The sequence below is a fragment of the Chamaea fasciata genome, unplaced genomic scaffold (assembly GCF_029207755.1).
Source record: "Chamaea fasciata isolate MVZ Bird 193981 ecotype frontalis unplaced genomic scaffold, bChaFas1.0.hap1 SCAF_6, whole genome shotgun sequence".
NCBI classification, from domain to species: domain Eukaryota; kingdom Metazoa; phylum Chordata; class Aves; order Passeriformes; family Sylviidae; genus Chamaea; species Chamaea fasciata.
The window spans coordinates 4,145,810-4,165,501 of record NW_027094091.1 but is presented as its reverse complement, the minus strand read 5'-3'; the positions used below and the strand labels follow the sequence as shown (position 1 = coordinate 4,165,501).

Genomic DNA, 19,692 nt, shown 5'->3' with positions numbered 1-19,692 from the left:
TACACACTTTCCTTAGCCTAGTCTGATAGTTGTTTAGCCTGTGTGTTCATGTTGAGAGTGAAACACAAATTCAAACACTGGATTGACTCATAACTTGCCTGTGTTTTGCAGCTTCTGTGAAGGGTGAGATAACCGGTGAACTGGCTTCTTCATCAGGTGTGTCGACAGCTGGCTCAGTGGGGAGCTCAGCTGCTGATCCCACGGGACACGACATCATCACGGAGCAGCCGCGTTCCCAGCACACGCTGCAGTCGGACTCTGTGGACCTGGCAGGCTGTGACCTGACAAGTACGGCCACTGAAGGGGAAGATGATGAAGTGCTCAGTCGGAGCTCCAGCCAGATCAGTGCTGTCCAGTCAGATGCCACTATGGATTTGAATGATGGCACACAGGCTTCCTCACCAATTAGTGATAGCTCTCAGACTACTACAGAAGGTCCAGACTCTGCTGTGACCCCTTCGGACAGTTCTGAAATTGTAAGTGTGCAGCAGGCAGAGGGGGGATCTCCTTCCACTGAGGGGCCCGACATGTCTCAGAGCTCTTCCGTGGAGGGCCCAGACTTGGATTCATCTCCTTACTCGTCTTCTACTTTTCAATCCTCAGCTAGTAACAGTGGAAAGGTCAGCACCTCACACCCCTATTGGAGAGCTTGACCTCCTTTTAACACTTTCACTTGAGCAATAATGAAAAACTACAAAGCTGTAATCAGTCTGTTCTCTGGGTAGGTCGTGCGAGGGCATTACGGATTTTGCTCACTGAAAGAATGGCAATAACAAAGTCTTGACAAATATGTCCTCTTAGTATATCCTTAATTTTGTATAGATATATTAACAGTTGTTTTGGTGCAGGAGGCTTAATGGAAGTGTTAAAGGGTGAAAAGTTTATTTGGAATGATAAAGGCATATTTTTGGGACACAGTGCTTCACACTGCCTTCTGCCTATGCTTTTACACTTGGCAGCACAACTCATCTTTTTTTTTTTTTCCTTTCTATTCCATCTTAAGGATTTCTCCTATAATGGGCAAATACTGCATGATTTATGAATGTAGCAGTTACATATCTAATAAACACCTCAAATGTGCATACTGTATATTTAAGACATTTGTCTCTCTTGGGCAAGTGTATTGTGAGGTATTAATAAAAACAGCAAAAATACAATTACTGGGAGCCAGAGCAGAAAATTCAAAAGGGGGAAGAGCTTAGAACTTAAGACTTTTTCAAACATTATCAAACTTTTGGCTCTAGTTTTCTGATAGTAGTTTGGAAAAGTAATAGTCTCTTAGGACTAGAAAAAATAGTAAATTTATAGTCATGCTAAGCAAATACTTCTGCAACTGTGACGATTCAAGAACCAAAAGAGTGATGATAATTACTCTCTGAATTAAATGAAGGCAGTGCAGAGGCCAAAGTGAGCAGGCATTTATTGACAAGGTGTGTTTATTGGCACAGTGTGTTTATGCAGATTCTTGTCAGACTGTTCCATATGTCAGTTGGCATACTGTTTACAAACAGTAATTACATGTAAAATTTTCCTTTTGTAATTGACAGACTAAGTGGTTGTCCAAGTTACTGACACACAAGCTTTTAAATGAACAATTTCCAGGTGCTTACAAAGACAGGAATAACTGAAGAAGTCTCCTGTTCTCTGATAAAATTAGTGAAATTGTTTTTTTTTTTTTACTTGACTGTCATTGATCATTAATATTAATTTTTATGGTTATTTTTCCATATACCTGCTGCCTATATATTGCCTTGGCTCCAAGGGTCAAACCCTCTTCCAGATGGGTCCATTTTAGTAGTCTCTGGTTTTGAATGAAAAAATTAAAATACTTTAAACTTATTTGTTCTTTCATATCTGGAGAACACAGCGTGTTTACAGTTTGACTTCACATATCCAGGACAAGCAAGGTTATGGAGGAGTTTAACTGCAAGGGCCAAGTTCAGTTTGTGGCAGTAAAGGTGTTGGTTGTGATTTGTAACTGCTGGGAAAGAGACATTTGTGATGAGGGAGCAAGGAGAGGTGCAGGGGAGCAATGGACTGAGTGTTTTACTCTGTTCCTGTTGGTAGCCAAGTTCACGGCTCAGCTGGGAGACTCTCAGATGGATCTATGGCCTCCAATAGCCCCAGAGCTGCAGGAGGAGGGGAAGTGCTTTGGGGCTTACATGCAGCTGGACACTAATATTTATCAGGCTCATATTTGCTTTGAGACTATTTCTAGATTACTAACACTGCATGTTTCAAATTTAATACTCTCTGTAAAGATAAGTTACTTTAAGTCCCATCCTTGTACTGTGCAGGTTTTGGAGGGTGCTGAAGGACAGTATTCTGGAATGCAAATTGGGCAGCTACAGGATGAAGAAGATGAAGCTGCAAATATTCTCCAAGATGATTCATCAGAGTCCTTCAGAAATTCTTCTCTTGGTATGTCCATAAATACAGGGGTGAGCCAGACTGGTGACACCATTGAGACAGGTGTTCAGGTGCATCTGCACTTCCAAGGGAGTGAAGACTCATGTAACAGATCTGAAAAACAAATAACTAGATGGATATGTAAAATAAGGAATGTATTCCAACACTTGTGATCAATCACTTGTTTTGATCACTGCTAATTTATTTTTCATGTTTGTATAATTAAGTTTAATTAAAGTGCTTTTAGTTTGCATCTGAAATGGTATTTCATGAATTGCCTTTTCCTAAAGCTCTTCAGCAGTCCCAACTGCTGAAAACCATGAGCCACAGCAGGCAGCCCTCTGATAGCAGCGTGGATCGATTCACATCAAAAGAAGATGCAGCAGATGCTGGTGATCACGAGAACAAGGTGAGAAGTAGTTGCAGTGGTCAGTTTTAAAGTTCAGAACAATGAAGTTTAAAAGAAAGAATTAAAAATTACAGTTATGGTGAAGTAAACTGGTGGTAAATGTGGGAAGCCTGTATATGTGATGTACCTCATTGTAGGTAAAAGTAACTCAAATTGCAAAGGGAATCTGAGGTCCAGCCTGAATTTTGTTTAACATAGGGTGAATATATAAGTGTTGCTATCTTAAATGCAATCACCAGCAAAACCATACCAGAACACCCTGCTGAGAACACAAAATGCTTTTTGTCTGTGAATTAGTAGGCTACAGTGATACTTTCTTTCTTGAAATATCTTTGTGCTGGTTGCTACCTGTGTAGGTAACTTCATGATCTCCTCAGAGGTTAGTCTTTGAGCCTCATGCCGTTCTAACTACAAGTTACTGATTTCCTCTTAGCATTTTTTTTAATTTATCCTTGTACCTTGTTCTGACCTGGGGCAAAAGTTTCATTTGTGGCAGGCAGAATTAGATCAGCTCAGTCTATTGGGGAATTCTAAATGTGAAACTACAGAAAACTGTCAGCCTTCTTTGGAAGCAACTTAAAAATGATAAGCTTTTCATACAAGGTTTCCAAAGTTTGATGGCAAGAAGTGATTTAGTGTGCTCTTCAGATGCAAATAGCAAGTCTGGGTAGTTGAGAAAAATCTATAATATAATGTTTCTCTAATAAAATTGAACCAGTTCTGATACTAGATATAAACTTTGTCACAGCATTACATTTTGAGGCCTTTTTTTGGAATATGTATTAAACTACATATGAATATTATTTATTCATTTTGTATTAAACCTTTAAACATTTGATGATGTGCAGTATTTCTAAATCTTGTGCTAATATTTTATTACACTTGAAGATTATTTTTTCTCTGTATAAATATTGAGATTTGCTTTCAACAGCCCTCCAGGGTGAAGGGGGACATCGGGCACTATACTGACAGGGACTGTGCTCCGTTGGTGCACTGTGTTAGGCTGCTGTCAGCTTCCTTCCTGCTCACTGGGGACAAAGGAGGTACGTTTGTCTCTGAGCTTCATTGCTTCTCTGTGGCTTTCAGTGTACAAAGTTGGTTTTGATCTCACTTTATTTGAAATACTGTGGCAGTCCCTAAGCACTGTCCTGGTTTAGGGCAAATTTGGGAGAAAACCCCTGAAATAGGGTTATGTTGCTATAGGGCATGAAATGAACGGCACGCACACCACCAGGTCGTCAGGGCAAAAAGAGGTTTATTTCCTTACTTTGGTTTATATAGATTTTGGACAATGACCGTGGATTGGACAAACGAGGTTTACCCCTTTCCAACCGCACTGGTCAAACTAGAAGTTCATTAATTGTCATTCCTCAAGAGAAGAACGATAAACAAGAACAGTTTACAATGACATTACTTTTGTTTACATGAAAATCAGTGAGAAACTCCACTACAAAAATGCAAACATCAGAAGCTGAAAAAGATCAGGGTGACAGGGTTCTTCTGGAGAGCAAACCCAAATGGCCCCTCCCCATACCCAGTCCAAGAGAAGAGCTTTTCAGAGAAAAGTGGAAAAAACCTATTTATTTAACAAACAAAATGCCCACAAGCACAAAGAATGAATAATATGAAACAATAAAACCTTCCGTTCTGGTGTGAGATGGCAAATGGAGAAAGTCCTTGCTTTGGGTGTAGCTCTACTCGGTCAGTCTCTTATTCTCGTTGCTGCAGAGGTCCAGGTCCTGGTGGGCCACAGGTGTGAGCTCCCCAGTGCTCCTCTGGGTTTTTCAGTCCAGAGCAGGTTTAAACAGTCCCAAGAAAAGGAAAAAAAAGAATAGTCTGGGAAGCTTCTCTGCCTCAGCTAGCTAAACTAACTAAAAGCAAAAAAAAGATTTCTGTCCTGCTGCTGTCCGTGCCTCAGACGAGCAACACCGTCCTGAGAAAAAAATGCAGAGGAGTGAACGCTGTTTTTTGAAACAAACTGCACACTTCTGCTTTCCCTGCTTCGCCCTCAGAACCAGTCCTAAAGACACAACTCAATATACAGCACGAACAGAACAGATGACTGGGTGTACAAGCATCATAAAGTCACCCTAGGACAGCACCACAGCTACATTTTTTTAAAATACATCCAGGGGTGGGGACTTTACCACATTCCTGTCATGGTATATGACTGATCTAAGATGTTTGTTCTTTTTTCCCTTTTCTAAATTCTTTCTTGCTCACATGCCCATATAATGTATTGGTTTTGGGAGGAGGTGAGCTGGAAGTATGTTATGGCTGTATTTGAGTACTTCAAGTGTATTTCAGATAAATTCATTTGAGGAAAGCGAAAAAGCAGCCATACATCACTGCTGCCTCTGATAAAATGGAACTGCTTGCTCTGCCTTCATATTTTTGTCCAAGCTAAGCTGTTTTATTTTCTGTAGTTTTGTTAATTAAATTTAAAACAATTCAGGAAGCTTTAAAATACCCTCCTTTTAATATTTTTTGTTTCTTCCCCACAGCTTTAGTTCCTGATAGAGATGTGAGAGTCAGTGTAAAAGCCTTGGCAGTAAGCTGTGTTGGAGCAGCTGTTGCACTTCACCCTGAGTCTTTCTTCAGCAAACTGTATAAAACACCTCTGGAGGCAATGGGAGAAGAGTATGGTATGTTGCAGTTCACATACTCCGTTTTAATAGTGTGTTTGGGTTTTCACATAAGTGAGGCAGCATCTGCACTGAAAACTCCAAACCCAGTTTAGTATTTGTGAACAAATACTGCACAAATTGGAATGAACATGCTGTGCATGTGGTGAGGTATATTTTTTTGCTGTAAGATCTACATTTCTGTGGATGAGCTTGTAGAGCTTCTGACAAGTTGAAGCTGTTTTAAAACAATGAGTGTGTAGAAGGGGTTTGTTTATTTTACAAATGTTTTCTCGTTATATAATTTAGTCCATCTTATAGATGGTTTCTAGGTCATTAGGTTCATTCTTACAAATGAATCACATGGACTTGGAGTGTGCAGCTGGTTTGATACATTGACCAAAATGCTGCTTCTGTTTCCCTGGTACATTTTGTGTACAGTTGAAATAAATCACTAGTGGTTTTTTTTATATATAATCATTGGTCTGAATGGTGTGATTTAGCTGTAGTTTGCATGCACAGAAAGGGATCTCAGAAGAGAACTATGGTGGGCATATTTTGGATGTGCTGGTGTTGATTGTCCAGTAGTTGAGACCTCCATTGTAATATTTTTATGACTCAATAAAGTCTAATACTAGTATTTTTAAAATAAAGTAGTTGTAACTTACTTTCTTAGAGGAGCAATATGTATCGGACATTCTGAACTATATCGACCATGGAGATCCCCAGATTAGAGGAGCCACTGCCATTCTCTGTGGAACAATTGTCAACTCCATTCTAATTAAATCCCGCTTTGATGTGGAAAAATGGCTAATAAATGTCAGAAGCTCAACAGGTAACAATTTATTTTACGGGTGTCTTTTTGTCTCTTAGTGTAACATTGCAATGTTTTGTTGCTCATAATTTTTTTTTTTTTTTTTTTTTTTTTTTTTTAGGAAATCTCTTTTCCTTGATAGACTGCATACCTCTGTTACAGAAAACGTTGAAAGATGAGTCCTCTGTTACCTGCAAACTGGCTTGTACAGCTGTGAGGGTAAGCAGTAGGAATTTATTTGCCCCACCACAGATCACAGGGTTGTGATTCATCACTGGGATGCTGCTATGCACAGATGTCTAAACATGGAGCATAAAATGATTTCTTCCTGAAGAACTTTATTGGTGCACAAAATAATAAAAAATAATAAATATTATACTCTAGTGATGTTTCTCATGAGAAATGTTCTGGTATGAACTGATGTTACATTAACCAGCAGGATGGATGAGTGCATTAGATAGAACATCTCAGCTAAACAGGGGAGTGTGAACTTACAGCACCTGGTTGTAGCCTGTATTTGGAGAATAAAAATTAAATGTGAGAAATTACAAGAAAAATAGTGATTATTTTCTGAAATAAAACTTTTTAAAAGTGGGAAAATGTCAGGAAAGCAAGCGATTCGAAGTGGGTGAAAGATCCCTCAGGCAATTGGTAAAATAGAGATCACTGCTGAATTGGTGAGTGGAACTTAGAGTATGTGAATTTTATTTCTGTAATAAAATCTGTGGAAGGTGTTTGGTGAAAAAGCCGAGGGCTGAAGGAGTGAGCTTTCTTTGAGGGTTTTTTCTAATAAAGTAGAACACGGACAAATTAGAGGCAGAGAGAAATTCTTTTATCAAGGAGAGGCACAGGGTGGGTGGCTGTTGCAGCTTGAAGACCAGTGAAGCAAAGATAAATTTTAGTAAATTATGGATAGTTTGTGTACAGAAATTACAGTTTTATATGCAAAGAGGTGGGGCTGGTGATACAGCTGAGAGAAGGAAATCCTGGAAGGTAAATGAGGCTGTCTTTTTAACCTTCTGTTCAGCAATTTTCATGTTTGTGTATAGTGATTTCATGTGTGATTACACGTATGATAATGGCTTTTTAGAAGACTTCACCAGAATTGTTCAGGCGACTTAATACTAGTCAAGTTTGGTTCTTGCTTTTTTCTCAGTATATAATATGGCCTGACTATACATTTTGGCAGAAATATTCTAAACTTTTCGGGTTGTTAATCCTCAAACAAGAAAGTACATTTTGTGTAGTTAAATAAGACATGGAAGTGTGGAGTTCCATAACTTTTTCCAAAGGTCACACATTGTGCCTGTAGTTGAACATTCAGATATGTAGGTATGACTTTTTCAAAAACTTTGGAAATCAGAACCAGGTGTTTAAAAGTACCCTGTGGAAATTAGGAGACTGTTTTTGAACAGATGAGAATATAGTGCTTGTGGTGTTTAAGCCTTGTTTGCCCTCCTTTGGAGGATTGCCCTCTGATCTCTGAGGCCTGCATTCCTCTCCAGAGGTTAATTTCAGCAGCAGGTTTTAGCACTTCACGTGGAGATGGTGTTCTGGCCTTGCAGGGTACCCAGCTCTGCTGCTTATCTTAGCTCTTATGCAATAACTTTTTTAGTATTCTAAAGAAAACAGGCGGTTTTTTATGACTTTCATTCTGCTTTTTATAGGATCTCTTCTGTAATATAACTGAAAGTTGTTTTTTCTTCTCAGCATTGCATCATGAGCTTATGCAGTAGCAGTTACAGTGAACTAGGTTTGCAGTTGATTGTTGACCTCCTTGCTCTGAAGAACAGCTCATATTGGCTCGTAAGGACAGAACTTCTGGAAACACTTGCAGAGGTAGATTTTCGGTGAGTGTTTGTATTTTTCCACGGGTGTAGTAGGTGAAGTGCAGGGAGGTATAGGAGGCTGTAACTGTAATGGCAATTGTAACTGCAATTTCTTCTGAAACATTAATGAGTTTCATAAAACTAATTCAGATCAGTCAATCCTGGATGAATTCCTTTGTCAAGTTACCACTGACTGCACTACCAAGCCCAGTCCAATAATACTGTACTGAAGTTTTTTAGGTCATTGGTCTGTTGCATCAAGTCTTCTGTAAATGTGCAATCAGAGAGGGCCCTCATAATTTGCAATCTAGTTTTTCCATCCAGTTTTGTGTGTTTCTAAAGAGAAAGTCCCTGACTTGTCCTCTGCTGTCAGCTCTCTCTAGTCGCTCAGTTTCTCTCAATACTGAAATAAATGTGACTTGTTCTTTTTCTTGCATTCTCTCATTCTCTGTTGGTTCTTCCAAGCTGAAAGACAAAAGATGTTTATATGAAAATTCCTCAAGTTATCCTTAGTCATACAAAAGTGGACCCTTTGTGAATAGTGATGTTTGGAATGTATTACTGTCTTTTCAAAATAGTCTGATGATTCTGTGCATGGGAAAAAATACAGTTATAATTATGGTCTTTAAATAATGGGTTTTTTTTAATGGAAAGACTGTTTTTCTTCAGTTACACTAACCAGATAGTAGGTTAGCAAATAACTTACCATTTCTAAAGGTTACAAAAAGTGTTTACTACCTAAATTTTCCCTATAGTGGTGTTTTTAAAAATAAACAAAAAGAACCCTCAGAGTAGTGAAGGGAGAAATAACACAATGTTAACTAATGTCCTCTAAATTCTTTTGTCATAGGCTAGTCAACTTTTTGGAAGGAAAAACTGAGAGTTTACACAGAGGTATTCATCATTATACTGGTGTAAGTAAATTGTTTAATCAGTATATTGTGTTTCTAAAGTACCAGTGCCATGACACACTTTGTTTTTAAATTCTTTCAGTGCTGATGGCTGTTGTATTTGTTGTGTAAATAGACTCACGTTCTAAAACTTACTACAACTGGGATTATACTTACTGTGGAGATTCAGATATCTGCGTTTTCTCTGCTGTGTTTGTGTGTTTTGTGGCCTGTTCTTTTTTAACTTAAAAAAAATTTGACATTTGTATAGTTAGAGAATGTGGTTGGCAGTGTTATGGTAAAGATGGTCTTGCAGCCTTGTATGACAGATGAAATCTCACTTGTTAACTCTTAACAATATGCTCAAATGATGAAGATTGTGAGTGAACTTTATTTGCTGCGCTACTTTATTTTCTAGCTATTAAAGCTTCAGGAGAGAGTACTTGAAAATGTTGTAATAAGTCTGCTTGGAGATGAAGATCCAAGAGTGAGACACGTGGCTGCGGCTTCATTATTGAGGTATATGTGACATTTTTATTTGCAGGAAAAGAAAAAGTGGTTTGGAAAGATATTTGCACATTGATGTGTACCTGTAACTAAAATAATCATTTGGGGTTTTTTAATATGCATATAAGTATCTATATCCACATATATATATTTGTTCAAAAGAGATGGGAAACAAACGCATCTTTATGGTACCTGGAACATGTATCCCTCTGATTCATCAGGCAATTGTACCTTGCTTTCTATTGGCAATCCAATTACATTCAATTATATTCTGAGGGGTAATTACATTGTATTACATTCTGACGGTCACTTTCAGTTTCAACTTCTTCAGAGTATTTTTCTTCATGCTGAAGTGGTCTATTCAGTATCCTGGCAGTGGCTGATCAACTTAAAATGTTGCAGTTCTAAAAATTTGTTCCAACTCCCAAATTTTCACATGGTCATACACAGTGTATCTTAAAACTTTAGTGCTCACTGATCATTGTGCAGCAGCTAATTTTGTTTGCAAAGCAGATGTTTGCTGTAACCTACTACAATTACAGTTGCTGTACAGATAAATGCACCGAAGGATAAGAATTAGTTGATAGTTTATATATGGGAATTCAAAGACTTAAAATTTATGTTTAGAGAAGTTGAGAGCATGTAGTACAGAATTCTTGGTATATTTTATTATCAGAGAAGTTTTTCATAGTTTATTTATACTACAAATTGCTGTTAATTCCTAATAACAAATAAAGGACAACAAGACTTTTAAAGTTCTGACATTTAAAAGTGTTTGTATTGCTGAAGGAGCTCAGCAAAGGAATCATGAACTGTTGCATCATAGAGCTTGTTGATTTTATTAAGGGTCTGGATTCTGAAATGGAGTTATTTTTTTTAACTGAGTGGTAACAAGTTGAAGTTCTTTTTCTACCTTCATGCTGACTTAGTGACAGGAGGTGTGTTGAGATTGGAAAAGACTTAACCTGCCCAAGAAAGCTACTACAAGCTTGCAGAAACCCCTTGAAACATCCAGTGTGGATACTGTTTGGAAGTACTCTCACTGACATTACAAAATGTGTACAATAGCTTTTTACTTTTACATAAGTTGAAAATATTGTTGTTCAAGAATCCTGGATTTGGTTTTATGTTTAGGTTTTGCTGCAGAGAAATCAGATGGTAAAAATTAGTTCTCAGTTGATACAGATACTCATGGGGAAAATATCTGGGGAGATCAGGGAACAGCAAGAGAGAAGTAGTCTGTAAGTGTTCAAGTGTTTGTTGTAGTATGTGTGGGGACGTGTCTCCAAAAAAGACTTTTTTTTTTTAAAAAAAAAATTGTATGTCTGGAGCAGTTGCTTTGTCTTGACTCGAGCGCCTTGATTGTAATGAAGAGCAGTTATCTAAAGATGAATTCAGCTTAATGAATTTTGGTAACAGCTTTTATTTACAATTTGGTATGTGTAATTAGCATATGTAGCTAAGCTTTCTGAACTGTATATTAAATGTACTTTATACCAGGGATTTAAATAATATCTGAATAATAATATTTCTTTTTGACACTTAATTTTCTTTCAGGCTTGTTCCAAAGCTGTTTTATAACTGTGATCAAGGACAGGCTGACCCAGTTGTGGCAGTAGCAAGAGACCAAAGCAGTGTCTACCTGAAACTCCTCATGCATGAAACACAGCCCCCATCTCACTTTGCAGTGAGCACTATCACCAGGTGTGTTACTTCAAAAGGAATGGAGACCCAAATTTCACTTTGTGATGTCTAGGATTGTAGTTAAATCCTCCAAATCCATGTGCTTACGAATTCCTTTTCTAGTCTGTAGGAGCACCTGTAGTAGGTTTAAGCTCCACAGAAACTGACTCATGTTGAAAGAAAACGCTGTGAGTTACTGATGATGTGCTCACACACTGAGAGTCCTTGTTTTGAGGTAGTTTCTTCTCTCCATCCTGAAGTCACCCTACTTGTCCATCATGTTATAAAACCAGGTACAGCTTTTCAAGCTAGTTGTATGTATGTTACTGTTCTTCAATTCTGTTGATCCAGATTTTTAACTCTCCACATCCTATTTAATGACTGTAGATGCAGAAAGCTGTATTCCCTTTATAATTTAAAAATTCTGGTTATAATAGTGTGTTCTTGTTGTATTTTTGCTGCCAACTGTTTTTTCTGTCATACGGACAATATAAGTTGTATATATTTATAGGGGTTGTTGGCTTCTATCAGTTTGTCATACAAGCTTTTAATTATATACCTTTTGGTATGTAATCTTGATCATGATGCTTAAGATATATACTGTAGTATGTAAGCAGTAGAACTGTGTGGATCTGGTGTTATTCTGAATAGAAAACAGGCTTTTTCTATAGCGATAATCCAAAGTTTGTGAGCATTCAAGAATGCTGAATGGATTTGAGCAACAGCAAAGACTAGTGTTAAATTGGTGGTAATTTCTCAAGTATCTAGTTGGATATTGACAGTTGATCTACTATTTCTGTTTGCTAACAAAGAGATTTTATTTATAAGTTAAATAGCATTTACTAATACAACCCCAAAAATATTATAATGTAAGATGGTATTTAGACTGTCCTCTAGTTTTGTATGTTACAAGCAGTCTGTGAAATATATAATAGTAATTTAAGTTTATAAGTATTTAAGTAATAAAATCAATAATTTTTGATTGGGATGGGATTTTTAAGTGCATGTTTTAGCGGGTATAAATGTTTTTATTTCAGAACATACAGGGGTTACAATATGCTGCAAAGTCCAACAGATGTCACTATGGAAAACAACCTTTCAAGGGTTATTGCTGCAATTTCCCATGCATTGACAATATCCACTACAAGAGCACTTACCGTGAGTTTTCTTATATGTCAGGTTTTGTACCTGTGAGTTTCTTTGAGGTTTCTTGCTGTGTGGTGCCTGACTTTTTTCCTGTTTTCCATGCTTACTTTATTTTTTATGATTTCCTGACTATATTTGAATCTGCAGCTTTTGTACTGTGACAATGGCAGTAGTAATGTAAATAGAGTAGTAAATAGAGATTTAATTCTCACTCTTAAGATAGCAACACTCTTAAGTTAGTGGTGCTAACTCCTCCCGTGGTGAAACCGGTTCGATTCTTGGTGTTTACTTTTCAGTTTGGCTGCTGTGAAGCTTTGTGTCTTCTCTCCACAACATTTCCAGTCTGCACCTGGAGTGTGGGATGGCACTGTGGGTATGTTCCCTCTTTTGTTAATCGAGCTTCTGAAAGTCCTGTTTGCGAAACAGAAGCAGACTTGCTTGTGCATTGGAAGTCCTGGTTTAGGTATATGCTAAACTTACCTTAGCAGTTCTTTAAGAACTTCATACAGAATACAGAGGATTATAACTTCAGGTTGTCAGGGTATTAAGTGCCAGTGTTTGTCATCCCTGGAATCACAGTGTCTGTCACAGGGATTGGCTGCAACTGCTCTTATAGAAAGTAAATATAGTCAGCATCTATGAAATATGAGATAGGAGAAAATGCTCCATGCTTTTGAAAGGATGTTTATCTTTGGGATAAACTGTATTTTGTGGTCTCTCTTTAAAATTTGAACATTAGAATTTTCATCTTGGTTTCATGTCTGTGTTGCAAAATGGTGGGTCAAGGAAGCTGGTTCATCTTGGCATCTGGAATAGTGTCAGATGCATTTAAATCGTTCTCATTTGGCACACTGAGTGGAAACGAAAATTGGGTGTCTATAATACTTAAACGTTAATATAGGTAATACATGATAGTCCCAAATTACATTCTGAAGAGTTTCTTCAGGATGAAAATGTACAGGTGGCAGCCTAAAAGCTTTGATTTTGCCTCTGATTATTAGTGCTGTGCCATGTGAGCAGTAAAAGTAGCTGCTGGAGATGTGCACCTGTGGAGCTGTTTGCTTTTTAAATAGATTTAACATAATTTGCGTTGATTTTTTTTCTTGCTGTCGTTGTGTCTCTTACTCTATTTGATTGGGAAATTCTATCTTATTTTAAAACCAAAACCCAAAAAACAAGCATCCCTCAGATGCTTTTCTTGCCAGCAGGCCCTTGCTTCCCTTGCTGGCCCTAAGTGTGGCGTGCTCTGTATATGTAGTATAAAAGATCTGCTCCAGTGGTAACAAATGAAGGAATTCAGGATATGAGCAATACTTAGCTGGAAAATAAAATCAATGTATCTTCTCTTCTACTTAACTTAAAAGTGCTGTTTTAAAGATGTATCTAATATTTATAAGTGATCCAATGACGCAGCCTTTGCCCTTTCCTCTGATTGCTTCTTCACAAATTCTTGGCCAGTGTTTATACTAATTTGGATTGTAATTTTATTTTTTTGGAATGATGCAGACATTTATTGTCCTGGATAATAAGGATATAATAACATGGATAGTAATATGAGAATTTTGCCAAAATTCCTTCCTATCTTAAGTGTTTTTGTTCCTATGATTAAGAAGTTACTGGAACTGCTGCATTTGAACTCTGTACAGCTCAACATGGATTAAGTAATGTATTTCTGACTCTATGTGAAGTAAATAACACTTGCTTGTGAAAATACTTCACAGAAACCAAAGGAAGGCTCTGTAATTACCTCTGGAGTTTTATCAAAATAATAGCTGTACTTAGTGTCCATTTAATTTTCTGAAACTCCTGTAGTTGTGTTAGACCAGAGTAACTATATAAGAAGATTTTAATTATTTCAAATTAAAAAAATATTTGGAAAGATCTCCAGATTCCCTTTATTTAGAGATTATGTAAGTCTTCTCCTGAAAGAAACGGAAGTATTTAGGTCTTACAGCTTTGAAATGATGTGTGTAATTCACAGAGTATTCTGCCAAACATCTTCTGGTGATCTCTGCCTGTTCTTTTTTTAAACTTGATGTCCGTGGGAAAATCTGGTCTTACAATTATTGTCAAGGAAAATAAAGAATGCCACAGAAAATTACCGTGTTGGATAGTGTTCACTCAAAAAATGTAGAGGATTTGATGGAATACAATTGTTTAATTAATTTTTTGTTGCTTTAAAGCACTATCTTGTTACATTGCAGTACTACAGCTAATGTCTCCCATCCCTTGCAAATGCACAAGACTTAACAGAGGATAGTTCAGGACTGTAGTGGTTAGCAAATAAATCCATAATTCTTCAGTATATCAGTAGATGTCACTATAGCCTTGATATTTGCTGTAAAAAGAAGGCTTTTAAAGAAACCAGAGTATTGTCAGGTCTCTACTGCAATTTGCTTTTTGAAGTTGTATTTGCGTGTTAAATGTGTATTTATTTCTGTAGCACAGATTTCATTTCATTAGATTAGCCATCTTTTTGACTGTTGGTTTTCTCAAGACTTAATTTGCCAGAAGGGGGAAAAAAAATTGTGACATTCCAAAATTAAATTTCCAGTGTTTCCCAGCCAAGTTCTTCAGATGAAGCTCAGAGGGGCTGCACCATTGGTATGGCTGGCTTGGTTCTGTCACTCCTTTCATCAGCATGGTTCCCACTGGACCTCTCAGCACATCAGGATGCTTTGATTTTGACTGGAAACTTGCTTGCAGGTAAGGCAGGACAAGAAAAGTAGGATTTTTTCCTAATATTTTTACCATTAGTATTAGAAGGGCCATATCTCACTTTATTCTGATTATATGCCATGAAAAACTTGAAAGATTAAGCAGAAGAAATAAAGAAGGAATTTGCACCCAGGAGGTTTGGAAAGAAACTGCCTCTTTGTAGCTAAGTTGCAGATTTCGTGCAGTTGCCAAAGGCCATGCTTAGTACAAGTTGGGTACAAAGAACTCAAATTTTACTGGTTTTGTTTTAAACTGTTCAGCTACTCCTGGCTTTGAAATTCTGGTTGGATTTCTGTTCATATAGAGAGGCTAACCATATCTGCCTTCAAAATTTTCTGGTGCTTAATTCTAAGTTTTGTCTTTTATTCCCTAAAATTGCAGCAAGTGCTCCCAAGTGCTTAAAGAATCCCTGGAGTGCTGAAGAAGATGCAAACCAAGGTGCTGCAAAGCAGGAGGAACCCTGGCCAGCTCTGGCAGATCGAGCTCTTGTCACTTTGGTAGAACAGCTCTTTTCTCACCTGCTGAAAGTCATTAATATTTGTGCACATGTGATGGATGATGTTGCTCCTGGTCCAGCAGTAAAGGTATATATTAAAAATAAAAAAATAAAATTATGTTACTTAAATACTATTGTGCTATACGTGTGCTCTTCATGTTTTAGACTTGATACAGGTAAGTATCTATGACTCCGCTCTGTGTAATAACGCAGGTATTGTGAAAAAAATAAGCATATTTTTTCTTCACATAACAGGTTTTTCTTTAGTTCTGCAGTGTTTAAAATATTACCCCAAATTCTGAGTCTTATTCCTGCTGACTTGACTTGAAACATTAATTCAGTAAGGTGTGTATAGAGTACGTGATGTATTGGATTGCTTACTCTGGGAAATGTGTTGACTTTTGGGTTGGTTGGCTGGCTGTAATGCACTGAGCTCCTTTTGGGGCTAAAAATAACTTTCATCTTCTGAATATCCTGTAAAATATTTGGACTTCTGAAACAGCTTATATGATATACTTCCAGGTTTGTGGGGGGTTTTGAGATTTTTTTGAGGCATATACATTTAGAAACTGATTAGGAAACTGTAAAACAGTAATGTTAAGATCAGTAATTTCTTCATATTTTAAAAATGTTTGAATATAATTTTGACACTCCTTTATCTAGAATGAAAAGGAAATGTAGTCATTGAGCTCTAATTTCGTCTCATTGGCTTATGCTAAAGCTGAAAATTTCATTTCATTGGCCTATGCTGAAGTTGTAAATAGAGAATATATTAAACTATTTCCTTTTCACACAGGAAATTTATGTCCTGACCCTGAAACATTTCTATTTAACTGACAGTTGAATGAAGGGGACTTTAAACAAGAGAAGAATATACTTATATTTGTGTAGAAGAAGAAAAACTACTTGTGCTTATAAAACTAATAAAGGTTCTTTTAATTCTAGGCAGCATTACCTTCGCTCACAAATCCACCTTCTCTCAGTCCAATTCGGAGGAAGGGGAAAGAGAGGGAGTCTGTGGAACAGGCATCTGTGCCAATGAGTCCTAAGAAGAGTGGTGAAGCAAGTCCAGGTAGGCACATCACTCCTGTTAACCCTTCCATCCACCTGCCCCACACCGTGTGGTTACAACAGAGAGAGAAGTAAAACTGAGTAACCTTTCTGGAGTTTCAGTTCAAGAGGCTGGCAGGGATATTGGTGGAAAGGCAGCTGTGGGTGGGAGCTTCTTTACTGTTTCGATTTTTATTAACTGTAAGCTGAAAATTGACTGTACTTTTCAAAACCAAAGCACTGCTGAATCCTTTCTCGCTTCTTCTGAATCTACTCAGCTATTGCCTAAAGTAATTTTTGCATGTATCTTACTTAAAAGAGATTTGGAAGCTGCTTTCCAGCTTTTGGCAGGAGTGACTTGCATTGCTTTTGGAAATGAGATTCTGAATCTTGAAACCTTTTCTTTCCTTAGGATGAAGGAAACACTTGTTAATTCTGTTTTGTAAATTGTGCACGCACTTGAGTACTAAGCCCTCTGGGTTAATTTCTCTCAGCACAGCAGACTGGATCGTTGGAATGCTGTTCATATTCCAGTTGTGCACAGTGTGTTTCTGCAGTTTGGAATATATATGTGGATTGAAAAAACTATGCTGTTTAATAATGCAGATGTGGTAAATTACATTGTGTATGTCATGAGCAACCTAGAAAAGTCATATTGTGCTAATCTCTGATATTTTTTTAAGCTTCTAGGCAAGCTGATGCTACAGGACCTGTTCCAACAAGTAAATCATCTTCAGTAGGAAGCTTTTATCATCTTCCATCATACCTGAAGTTATATGATGTCTTGAAAGCAACGCATGCTAATTATAAGGTACTGCATGATACTGTTTGATCGGACTGCAATGGGGTTGGATAATCACTTTGTTTCTTTGAAGCAAGCTCTGTCTCTGTCAGCTCATGTGTTTACCTGTGTAAACAGTTTATACACAAAAAAAAAAAGAATTTGAAGAAAGCTCACAACTACCACCAATGAAAACAAAAACAAACAAGAACCTGTGATAGGCATTGTCAGCCTCTTGTTTCTCTCCTGTCATTATTGCTGGTACCAAATGACTCTCTGCTGGCTTGGCAGTGCTGAATAAATCCCCGTGTCTCTTCTCTCTGCACTTTATTCCTTGATGGGAAAGCTTTTTCCTCATTAGTTCAGGTGACAGAAGATGCATTCACTAGAGAGTTGGTCATCTGCTATGTACACTTCAAGCACTGTATTCTTATTACACCTGCTGTGTTTATCAGAAATGCATCATCTGACTCCATCGCTTGTCAATGTCTTAGGCCTTCTTCAAGCAGGAAGATCCCTTTTTTTTTCCTTAGTCAACATGGAGTCCTGCCTTTCCAGCAATGCATAAGGCAGTGTAAATTGTTAGTGATGTTAATTGAAATACACTGAAATTTTATACAAAAGATCACTTTGTGTTAATATCCACATCTTCCAGTAATTTGTATCTCCTTGTCAACTAATTGTTAAGAAAAACTGTGGTTTTATTTTCTGGGAACAGGTTACTTTAGATCTCCAGAACAGTAACGAGAAGTTTGGATGTTTCTTACGGTCTGCATTAGATGTTCTGTCTCAAATCTTGGAACTTGCTACTCTTCAGGACATTGGAAAGGTATAAGACTTGTTTGTTTTTTCTTTTATTCTTAACTTGCCCAGTATCCGTGGTCCTTACTGGAAGAAAGCACATATCACTGATTTCAAACCTGCTACTCTTCCAAGAGGCATTAGTCCTAGAAATGTTGTGTTTTCATAAAGTTAAATAAAGTGCTAAAGCAGATTCTCCAGGTTAAATTGCTGCTGTTGAAAATTGGAATAATTTTTTACATTTTAAATTTCACGTGGGGATTTTTCTTCCTGGCCAAATGGTTTGCCTTTAGTCATTCCCTATATTCACATGTTTAAATATACAAAATGTCAGCAGACCTGTTGCCTTCTTCTCTCTCTTGAGTCTTGATATTTTTTCTCCTTAACTGTGGTGTTAGACATTGTAGTATTTTAAGATTAGGAGGAAAATATTGAATTTTTATTTCTTTATGTAATTCCATGATTTTCCTTAAATTAGTGTAGTTTTGCTTAGTTCAAAAACCTGTGCTGCTGTCCAGTTTTCACTGTCATATTTTATACAATGAAGAAAAATGCAATTTAATGCTTTTGTTTTTCTGATTTTCTAGTGTGTAGAAGAAATTTTGGGATATCTAAAATCATGTTTCAACAGAGAGCCAACAATGGCAACCGTGTGTGTGCAGCAGGTAAGGAGTTATTTTTTTATGTGTTAGGTGAATGTTAATCCTGGTGTCCTTTGGCCATGCTTTTAAAGGAAGTGGTATGTAGAAACATTGGTCCAGGTGGAGCAAACAGGGCATATTTTCTTTCATTTTCACTACTTGGTCTGTAACTGGATGCTATCTGGGTAGTGTAGTTTCCTCTTGAATTGCTTCCTATTCATAGAACTATTTTAGCCAGTGTTCAGAAAACAAGCCTGTTTCCTACCTTACCAAAAGTGTTCTTTAGCCAGTTAATTTTAGCCAGTTAAAAACCCTAGAAAGCTAAGAACTGACTGCCTTAGTGATGGATGTCTTGCAGGCTTCCAGTTAAATATTTTAAGTCCTCAGAGGTTAATTATGGAGAGAGACAAGTCAAGGGTTTTTTTCCTGAAATGTTAACTTTTGTTTCCCTTCCAATTTTCTTCTCTAGTTATTGAAAACACTGTTTGGGACAAATCTGGCTTCTCAGTACGATGGCTTGTCCTCAAACCCCAACAAAGCTCAAGGCAAAGCTCAACGCTTGGGTTCCTCCAATCTGAGGCCTGGTCTCTACCACTATTGCTTCATGGCACCCTACACACACTTCACACAGGCCCTTGCTGATGCCAGCCTAAGGAACATGGTTCAGGCTGAGCAGGAGCATGATGCTTCAGGGTAATTTCCTTCCCTTACAGTATAATGTTAACTTGAACTAGAGTCTGTTCTTAGTGGTTTTCATAAATGCGAGTGTCATTGGGGTGCTGTGTAACTTGAAAATACAGACTTAAGCGGAGTAACTTGTCTTGGTGAGGACGTCCTGAATGCAGTTATCACTAACGTGTTTTCCAAAGCAGAGTCAAGTCATTAAAATGGGAA

General features: G+C 37.4%; 1 protein-coding gene across 2 annotated transcripts in view; it reads left to right on the top strand.

The window, feature by feature from the left end:
- The window catches only part of HTT (huntingtin), an 80,974-nt gene that overhangs the window by 19,980 nt on the left and 41,302 nt on the right, over positions 1 to 19,692 (top strand). For both annotated transcript variants that reach the window (XM_066185249.1, XM_066185250.1), the window contains 20 exons: positions 112 to 476; positions 2,298 to 2,421; positions 2,700 to 2,818; positions 3,750 to 3,861; positions 5,323 to 5,463; positions 6,119 to 6,277; positions 6,378 to 6,475; positions 7,967 to 8,106; positions 8,936 to 8,999; positions 9,394 to 9,494; positions 11,040 to 11,186; positions 12,203 to 12,323; positions 12,608 to 12,684; positions 14,866 to 15,017; positions 15,411 to 15,613; positions 16,471 to 16,597; positions 17,259 to 17,386; positions 18,075 to 18,185; positions 18,745 to 18,822; positions 19,268 to 19,491. In XM_066185249.1, coding sequence (XP_066041346.1) covers positions 112 to 476; positions 2,298 to 2,421; positions 2,700 to 2,818; positions 3,750 to 3,861; positions 5,323 to 5,463; positions 6,119 to 6,277; positions 6,378 to 6,475; positions 7,967 to 8,106; positions 8,936 to 8,999; positions 9,394 to 9,494; positions 11,040 to 11,186; positions 12,203 to 12,323; positions 12,608 to 12,684; positions 14,866 to 15,017; positions 15,411 to 15,613; positions 16,471 to 16,597; positions 17,259 to 17,386; positions 18,075 to 18,185; positions 18,745 to 18,822; positions 19,268 to 19,491 — 2,791 coding nt within the window. The remainder of the gene's footprint in view (positions 1 to 111; positions 477 to 2,297; positions 2,422 to 2,699; positions 2,819 to 3,749; positions 3,862 to 5,322; positions 5,464 to 6,118; positions 6,278 to 6,377; positions 6,476 to 7,966; positions 8,107 to 8,935; positions 9,000 to 9,393; positions 9,495 to 11,039; positions 11,187 to 12,202; positions 12,324 to 12,607; positions 12,685 to 14,865; positions 15,018 to 15,410; positions 15,614 to 16,470; positions 16,598 to 17,258; positions 17,387 to 18,074; positions 18,186 to 18,744; positions 18,823 to 19,267; positions 19,492 to 19,692) is intronic.